This window comes from Stegostoma tigrinum, chromosome 20 (genome assembly GCF_030684315.1).
Source record: "Stegostoma tigrinum isolate sSteTig4 chromosome 20, sSteTig4.hap1, whole genome shotgun sequence".
NCBI classification, from domain to species: Eukaryota; Metazoa; Chordata; class Chondrichthyes; order Orectolobiformes; family Stegostomatidae; genus Stegostoma; species Stegostoma tigrinum.
This window is the reverse complement of record NC_081373.1, coordinates 23473684-23483692: the sequence shown is the minus strand read 5'-3', so window position 1 is coordinate 23483692 and position 10009 is coordinate 23473684. Positions and strand designations below refer to the sequence as shown.

At 40.8% G+C, this 10009-nt stretch overlaps 1 protein-coding gene across 1 annotated transcript; it reads left to right on the top strand.

Annotated features, from left to right (window-relative positions):
• Positions 1 to 4553: 4553 nt before the first annotated feature.
• Positions 4554 to 7515, top strand: adrb1 (adrenoceptor beta 1). The gene has a single exon (XM_048550994.1). It carries the CDS (start codon positions 5025 to 5027, stop codon positions 6255 to 6257), a length of 1233 nt encoding a protein of 410 aa, XP_048406951.1. The 5' UTR covers positions 4554 to 5024; the 3' UTR covers positions 6258 to 7515.
• Positions 7516 to 10009: the final 2494 nt, after the last annotated feature.

Below are 10009 nucleotides of genomic sequence, written 5' to 3'. Positions count from 1 at the left end.
CTAGCCTGCACATCCCTGGACACTATGGGCAATTTAGCTCGGCCAATCCACCTAATCTGCACATCTTTGGACTGTGGGAGGAAACTGGAGCAGCCCCTCTGACACAGGCACCCACACAGACACAGGGAGAACGTGCAGAGTCCATACAGACAGTCGCCTGAAGATGGAATATAAACTGGGTCCCTGGTGCTGTGAAGCAGCAGTGCTAATCGCTGAGCCACCATGCTGCCCTATACTTACCTCCAAATGCATTTCAGTGGCTGTATTAACTTACTTTACATTTAGCTAGCAGAAAGGAATGTTTCTGTTTCCTTATCACTGGCAACACTGGGACAATTCTGCATAAATTACAATTATCTCAAATTAACCATTTCATATATTATCATTCGACACAACTGAAGAAACACAGACAGGTATCATCCTCCAAAGCAAATGCTGTTCACCACCTCTGAATTTACTGATTACATTGTCCGGCAAGAATTGTCATACAAATATAAATACGAGTGGACGATTTTTATATAATCTCTTTTAAATATGCATTTTGGAGAAAATATTTTAATTATAATGTTTTAATTATAATTTCAAATGAGTGACAACATCTATCATCTGACCCATAACTAGGACATTCACAATTCAGTAGAAAAAGAAGACTTGCAATTATCTATATGCAAATAACATATAAATTGATTTTGATAATCTCATGTTGTCCTAAACTGCTTTATAAACAATTCTGTGTTTTTGAAGAATAAACAATATGTACCAAGAATACAAGTTTAAATTAAACATGTTAGAAAATATTTCCCACATACATTCAGATGAGGAATTCTATTCCACTTATTTGATCTTCTCCTTTGAAATATCAAACTTACCAATGTCCCATGACATGCTTTCACGTTGTCCTTTTTTAAATAATTCCAGTGGCCAGCCTTAAATATGCTTCCTGCCTTGGTTGACTCTTTCAATTCTGATCAATTTCAAAATAAAGAAATTATTCTGATTGTCTCTGCAGATTTAAACTCAAGATAATTTGGCATATAATGTTGTTCTTGAACAATACTACATTCCACAGTTTATGTGAATGTCTAAATAATTAAAATCTCTTGATCTCTTTAAATTCCCACTTTGGCTAGTTTGTTTCTTTTTAGTAAATGACATTTTTCTCTATTGAACTTTATTTGCCATAGATCAATACAGGTGCAAAGCTCTGAGTTTCCTCAATGTTATTTAGAGTGCCTCAAATAGATTATTTTAAAACAACAGTTTTAAAAATATGGTACAAAATTATTACAGTCATCAGAATTCAGGGAAAAAATATTGAAAACAATAGGATATATATGGTCCAAAATAGTTTGATTAATACATTATCAGTTTAAATTATTTAAGACATTTAGAAAGAAAATATGGTATTCAATCCCAGTGTATACTGCACAAGAGTCAGAAATATCAAAAAAAATTTTAAGATCACCTAATTCAAAAGTTGTCATTTTGCAATTGTTCAATTATCAGTACATATTCAAACTTCTAAATATACAGTAGAATTTGAGAAAAAAAATTCATGATTGGAAAAGGAAAGATCTAATATATACCCTGATCTACTCTATTGCAGTTGCTATCTGCATGGATGACCTGAACCAGAAAATTAAGCGCAAAAAAATAAACAGGAGAAAACGGCAATGTACAATTCAATCTGTAAATGATACAGAACTCAACAGTAGTCAACAGGTTCACTGACACAATAAAAATAGATATCTCACACCTCTTTCTTATGTTAAATGAGCTGGGATAAGGAGGCAGCACAGCATGGAATGAGTTAACAGGCAGGTATGGGAGGCAGTGAAATATTTCCAGAACTGTTTATTTATTTTTATATTTTTAAATTCTAATGAGATTACCATACAATTAAGATGTGTCAATTATTGCCTGTGAAAGATATGATTGGAATTCAAAATATAGGGCTTAAAAGGTATTGTGTTATCCTTGCAATTACAGTTAACATTGACATGAATAAAGTATTTAGATGACTGCAAACATGGATAACATTAATAAGTTGTGTTTAGTAACTTGAACAAGACAAACATCATAAAACAGAACTAGAATAAACATCTAGTGCTATAAAAGTGAAAACAAAAGCTTGCAAGAGTTCTGTATCATGTGTTGAGTCATAGATGAGTCAAGCATTTCAGTTTCTGATCAGAGCTTTTGTTGACCAGCTGCAAAATCTCTTGTTCTGAGAGGTGAGAATGAGCGTTATTGAAAGGGATTGTCGATTTAAGTCACTACTGTATAAAACATAATTTCAAGAACATGGAGGATAAAAGAGTACTCAGCACACCATACCTTAGACAGTTCTGAAATCATTAGTGGATTCCTTTCTGGTGCAAACAATGTTTTTGTCCTGCCATTATGCAACATAATGACATTTTGTTTCATAGGCTGCAATGGAAGATGAATTGACATTGAATTAACTGCAAGCTGAAATTGGCTTCTTGGTAAAATGAAGAAATAATGACACATAGACAAATCCGGACTGAGCTCCAATAACAACACCTTGCAGATTTATACTGGCTCCCCTGCTGTATTTACAAATGATGTGGAGCATTTTCCGATTAGTACATAATTTACTGATAACACAAAACTAGATGTTAAAGTGATCAATATTGGAGAAATTTGATGAGAGTTCAATGGCATCTATGCATTATGCAGGGGCAGAGAAATGACATCTTAACTATGAAGTAACTTTTAAAAGTTTTTACATGATCCCATGATTAACTGTTAGTTTCTCAACCAGAATGTCATTGGCCTATAAACATGATACATCTGAAAAAAGTAACTGGGAAACTATTTTTCATTTTCAAGTGTTATTTTATTTCAGGTATTTTTCTTCTTGTCATTCTTTTTCAAAGGGACTCACTTTAATTAGGTTTTAATTGATTCAAATATGGACTCCAGAATTGTTCGAAAGATATCGGAAGTTTTGAAAGGGAATGCATGACTGTTGATGAAACTTAATGGGTATTCCTTCTGTAATGTCACTACAAAATAAAAGACCATTCTGTCCGAGTATCTAGATCAGCATTTTTCTCTACTTGAGATGCCTTATTTCTTATTCCTCCTTACACCACTTTTCCAAACAACTTTCCACTTGTGAAGTAATTTGTAGAACGTTTCAGCAAATATTACGGGCAGTGTGTGAATATTTGTTTTATTTCCACCATCCTTTTTTCATCTGTCTAACCGTGCATCTTAAATTTCTACTACTCTGGTCACCCAGTCAATAGCCATTGGAATATTCTGACTCATCTTTGGCCAGGGACAATTTTGATAAAACAGATGAGCTTCATTGGAAATACCAAAAACAAAAAATATTTGGATGGGACTGTTAGCCAATTAACAAAAGTAGCCAGGTCAATACATAAAAGTTTTTAAAAGGCTCTGGGACACATGTCAATGTACTTGAATAAAAAGTAAAACCTTTTTTTGTTATCCTGCATTGTAGTCTGGTACTTTTACTTGGAATATTGTGCAACATTTTGGTGCAGTGAAATTTGAGTGAGCTAAGGCTGTTTGGAGAAGGGCAATATAGCATTTCTTTCTGGAAATCTAAACACGCCAAAAGCAAAGAACCAGAACTAAATTAGTTCTCATTCCAAAAATATTGGAAGCATACTTGCCCCCATCAAAAGATTAATAGCAAAGATGTAAGTGAATTACGTATTTGAAGTAATTAGAGAATGAGAGTACGAATGCAGAATTGGCAGGGTTGCAGGGTAAGTCAGAGGAACAGAAGATATTGTCCCTTTCAACAGAATAAGCCATCAAAAATGTTTAATGCAATGTCAAACAACCACTTTAAAAAAACTGGATGAATACTTCAGTAGTAAAAGTTGACGAACGCTGAGGAATACCAGTCCAGTTCTTTTAAAGACCTGGCACAGACTCCAATAGACCCCTTCAGTTCTGATTGATTCTGTCACTCTCAGGAATAAGTGATGTGGTCTCTGTCACAGAAATGCATTTTGCGGTATACGATTGGTCAGGGTTGAAAATCGGACGCTATCAATAAGAAAATAATCTTTCACTTGTTCATTCTCAGGGTTTAAAGTAAGTTTCATAGTTTTATAAAGTTTCGGGAATTCTATTAACATTTTATTAGATACTTAAATAAAAATGTACATAAAAGTGTAAATTGAACATGGTATATTGAATAGAATGGGCTTCGTGGACCTAATTCCTTTTGGTTATTTACTTTCTTGTGATAAGATAATCCTCCTGTTAAATGGCTTAAGGTCTGAAGTGTAGTTTTAGTTTGAGTGAGAAAGCAGAATGAGGGACTAGCAACTTGTGAACAGTCAGCGACCTCAGGATCCATTCCGAGTTCTAAATCCACAGCAGGGTGTACGTTCTCTGAACTGCAGATAATCTTCTCAAACAGTTCTGATATGGAACTGGGCGGGACCTCTTCCACTGCTACTGAAATTCGAGCTAGCAGCACAGTCTATTCCTGGCCCCCCAAAAATATTTACAGGGACTTACCGTCACTCCCCGAGTGGTTGTCAGCACATTAATCCACGTGAATTCAAAACTAAATAAAAAAGGAAAGACCCAGTGGGGTAAACGTTTGGAAATGAACATTGTGATTAGTCCAGTCTCGTGTTTCTGTAAAGTTCAGGTATTTTCGCCAGGATTTCAGAAGCTGCTTTAAAATATATACCAGAGATAACTGATTGGGGGAAAAAAGTTATCTTTTTCCTCTCTCCCTTAACTTGCACTCAGGGCACCCTCATTGAAGTTAATGCTCTCTAAATGGAAGTTGGAGATGTGGCGTCAGGAAGAGGCTCATTGGAGGAACTCTGTGTGCGACGTGAAAGGGGAGGGCGCTGTGCTGCTCTGACCCCCCAGCTACAGGTTGTTGGTGCCGCCACAGCCAGAGGATGAAGGAGGACAGCACCACACACAGCATCTGCGGGGACAATCTCCGATGAAAGCGACGTGATCTCCTGGCTCGGTCAGCGGCACTCTACACAATGGGAGACCGCCTGTCCTCTGAGGATTGTCACACTAACAAATCCAGCACCATCCTCTTTGTTAATCCTGCAAACGGGGTAAGTCCACACGTGCCTCAGCAAGAGTTCTCTGAGCAGTGGGTGATAGGGATGGGCACAGTAATGGCCAGCATCGTCCTGATCATTGTCCTCGGAAACCTCTTGGTGGTTTTTGCCATCGCCAGGAACCAGCGGCTGCAGACGCTAACCAATGTTTTTATTGTGTCTCTGGCCTGTGCAGATCTGATTATGGGCTTGTTGGTGGTGCCTTTCGGGGCGACCTTGGTCGTGCGAGGTAACTGGTTGTACGGCTCGGTTTTCTGTGAAATCTGGACTTCGGTCGATGTCCTGTGTGTGACGGCGAGCATCGAAACTTTGTGTGTGATCGCCATCGACCGCTACGTGGCGATCACTTCCCCGTTCCGCTACCAGAGCTTACTGACGAAAGCCCGAGCCCGGGCCATCGTGTGTGTGGTCTGGCTCATCTCTGGCCTCATCTCCCTGCTGCCCATCATGATGCACTGGTGGAGGGATGACCAACCCGACGCCATCCGCTGTTACAATGACCCCTGTTGCTGTGACTTTGTCACGAATAAAGCCTACGCCTTGGCTTCCTCCATCATCTCCTTCTACCTGCCTTTAGTCATCATGATCTTCGTCTACGCCCGCGTCTTTCAAGAAGCCAAGAAGCAAATGAAGAAGATTGATAAGTGCGAGGGCAGGTTTTATACCAGTCACTTCATCCCAAACGGCAGGTCAGCTCGCAGGAGACCCTCCAAGATTATAGCCATTAAGGACCACAAGGCGTTGAAGACTCTGGGGATTATTATGGGAACATTCACCCTGTGCTGGTTACCCTTTTTTCTAGCCAATGTGGCGAAGGCTTTCCGGACTGACATCGTGCCCGGCAAACTCTTTCTGTTTTTCAACTGGCTCGGCTATGTCAACTCAGCTTTCAACCCCATCATTTACTGCAAGAGTCCAGACTTCCGAGCCGCCTTTAAGAGGTTACTGTTCTGCCCCGGCCAGACAGACAGTAACAGGCTGTGCACGGGCTCCGGGGAGTTCTCCCGGTGTTCGGGCGTGTTCGGCAACACTCTGGACCCGAGGAGCCTGGAGACATGGTCAGAATGGAACAGGAGCCAGGAGCCGAACGGGGGCGGTTTGGACAGGCACATGGGCGAGAACCCTGACGACCAGGAGTCCCAGTTCTAGCGCGGGTGGAGTGCGGGCAGCAAGTCCAGCTTCTCAGACAGAAACGTTCAGGTTCCGTGGAGAAGACAAAAAAAAGCGTTGAAGACAGAGCAGTGAGTGCGGGCGAGCGGTCCCACACCCACTCAGTATTGTAGGAAACAGGCATTGAAACCCAGCACAGACCAACTCCGCGGTGGATTCCTGCCGCAAGCGATCGTTCCCCGCAATTCTGGAGAACGGAAGGCCAACGTAGATTAACACTAAGGTTTGGATTCGGAGCGATCCTAGACTGTAGCAGCGGACACGCTTTGCCAGGATGCGCTGACTTTCATCGGACGAAACAGCAGCCCACCGTTTTGCAACAAGAATGGTGTGTCCCGCTTAAATCACATTCCATGGTCAGAGGCAATTTCCAACGTGGATTAAAGAGGAGCTCTCGGTTACATGAACAATCGCCGTGTCCCCAAAATAACGGGTCGTTAAGGTCATTGTGTTATTATTTTCAACGTTTTGGATTATGTTAAAGAGAAACCACAAGTTTCATTTTAAAACAATTTGAATAAACAAAGGTCCACCGTCTAAAACAAAATATTTCAGATTTTCTAACAGCTGGTCAATGATCTGTCAGTGACCGACGCCTCGTATAGGAGTGGACATTCGGAGCAAGACATGGATCCAGGTGTTGCTGCCAATTTCGTGAAACCGCTCTCTCTCACTGTAAGACTGTGTTTTGAATAACACTACCTCCAGCTGTACAGATTGTGTACAGATCTATTTATATCAACCATTGTTTATATTAAACAAATCGCATTTTATATATTTAAAAATAGACAAAGCGACACGCAACCTCAGAGTTGACCAGTAGAAAAGTTGAATGAATAGGGGTCAGTTACTTATTTAATTAATTTAAATTCCACACAGGACCAACTTCACCTGCACTTTCCTAAGTGTGGAAAGTTGGTATTTCTCAGTACGAAGATTATGTGCGGCACGTTGTTAACATTGGTGAATATTTTACAGCGCATCTTAGTATGGATAGAACCAAGTAAACATAAAACTCCGGGTAAGCTTTCGAAAATGAAGCATCGGAGTGCAGAAAAGGGTACTCGTGTCGAATGGTGATGTACTGCAATGTTTGCCTGATAAGCCAAAAAAGCGTTTCCCCACCCACTCGATATGAAATTCACGTTCAGCTGTGTGATGTATTTGTCACAAAGTCTGCTTTCTCGCACATATTTATATAAAATGTGGCTCAATAAAATGTGTGGATATTTGGTATATGTGCAATAAACATCATTTAACATTACACGTGTACATTTATATAACTTACTCCAAAAGGTTGATAGCAGTGCTTGCTCGCGCTTCTACTGTCATTCACATCACAGGCCTGTTCCCAAGAACTATTATTCAGTGCACGTAATTTGTTTCTGTGGGTGTTTTAATTTCTAGTATCATTTAAGTTTGCAATGTACATAAATGCAAAAAGCAGCAGGTTATTCGAGTGAAAGAAATGGTGTACAAGTTTTAACCAATGCCTACCTCCAGCCTGATATAATTCCTTACAAATGTCACAGCATGTTTTTGGTCTCGCTGGAGATAAAATAAGACCAGGTTATTGCCGGCTTCAGGTTACATTCGGAATGCCCACGTTTAACCGACGTTGAAACCAGTAGTCTGGCTTACATATTATTACCAAAACTGCGTTACACTCGTCAAGTTCATCAGGGACGGTTCATAGCTCGATCTTACGCTAATTTATTTATTTTCTAATCAATCTGTTCAAAGCTGTAATGATACACGTTTGGCTTCCTAGCTCAGAGATAGAACGTTACCACAGCACCACAACAGCCCCCTTCCGCGCTATTTTGTTTTCCTTTTTCTATCATTGAGAGTGAATTTAAATTGGCAGAAGACTGGCATTAGTAACTCAGTAGGAAACCACGATGGATCACCCACTCAGCTGGAGATGGTGCAAAAAGGGAGGCATGGTGGTTCAGAAGTTAGCACCGCTGCCTCAGCGCCAGGGATCCGGGTTCGATTCCACTCTCGAAGCCTGCACATTCTCCCCGTGTCTGCGTCGGTTTGCTCCGGTTTCCTGCCACAGTCCCAAAGTAGACTGGCTATGGGATAGTACCTACGGATATTTAGGTTGGGTGGGTTAGAAATGGGGTAAGAGTGGGATGCTATTCGGAGGGACGGTGTGGATCTGCTAGACTGAATGGCCTGTTTCAGCGCTGTAGGGATTCAATGAAAACGCTGGAATTGGCCTGCTGTGTTCATCCAGCCTCACATTTTATTATCTTGGAATATCTGTCATGCTGTTTTATTTTTCAGAAAGATTGAGTCAGAACAACTGTGAGGATATGTACTAATATTGCTTTCCGCGACCGCTAAAATTTATTGCTTGTTTGGCAGCGTTAACATTCCTAACTGATTAATGAACAAACAGCAGCAAAATGAACTGGGAAAGGTTCCACATGACAGACTAATTAGTAGTTGGGTCACATAGGATTCAGGGTGAGCTTGCCAATTGGATACACCAACCTCCCATCACAGCTCAACAGTGGCAAAACGCAGATAGAAGAGCCGCATTTCCCACGAGTCAGGAAAATTGTTTTAAAAGTTAAGAGATGACAAAATATTCCAAAAGTCCACTTCGAAAACGGCACGCCAGTTCTTTTTTCCCCTTTAGAATTTAGAATTTAGTTTAATAGTAAAATAGTTTAGAATTTTCCATTTTGACTTGCGTGTGATGTAATGCAATATTTGAAAAGATCGAAAACTAAAAGGGTTACAGAAGTGCCTCAGTTTAGCATTGGATGTAAAGCAGATTATAAAAGTGACTCCCAAGCCGCCTCGCGTTGCTGTACCGCCCCCCTTGTAGTTCCATCAACAATTTGACACAGGCATTTTCGAACAGAGCTCCTGAGGAGCGGGTAACGCTACCATCAGCGCTGCAACGAGCTTCTGCAGGAACCAATTCAATTCTATCGCCCGTGTACTCTGCCCCAGGCAGTTTCTTGGCTCATTGGTTGCCGAAGCCTTATTCTAGCCACTGTGGCCTGGCAGTTTTTGTCAGCAGTGGTTTATCCTTGCTCTGGGCGAGGAGGGGGGTGGTTGGCAAGATAAGGAGGCAGGAGCAGGAATGGAAACCACATCGCTGACACTATTCTGAACTCATACATCATTGAACCACCATTAGACAGTTCTTACTGTGGAGAAGGAAACGGGGTCTGGAGAACGCAGAGAAATAAACTTTGATGTTTTCAAAACAGTTCATATTACAGAAGAGGATGTTCGGGAGGTCTTAGAGAATATAAAAGTGGATAAATCTCCAGGACCTGATCAAATGTGTCGTAGAATGTTGTGGGAAGTAAGCGAGGAAATTACGAGGCCCCTTGTGGAAAGGCAAAGTGCCCGATGACTGGAGGATGGCTAACGTTGTACCTTTGTTTAAGAACGATTATAAAGAGAAACCGGCGAATTGTGGACCTATGAGTCTGACTTTGGCTGTGGGTCAACTGTTGAAGATGATTATAAAAGCTAGGAATTATGGACATTTAGAACGGCAAAAGCTGATTAGAGACCATCAGCATGGTTGTCTGCAAGGAAAACCATGTCTCACAAACTTGAGTTTTTGGAGGAAGTTACCAAAAAAGGTTGATGATGGCAGAGCAGTAGACATTATTTGCTTGGACTTGAGTCTTTGACAAGGTTCCACATGACAGACTAATTAGTAGTTGGGTTACATAGGATTTGGGGTGAGCTTGCCA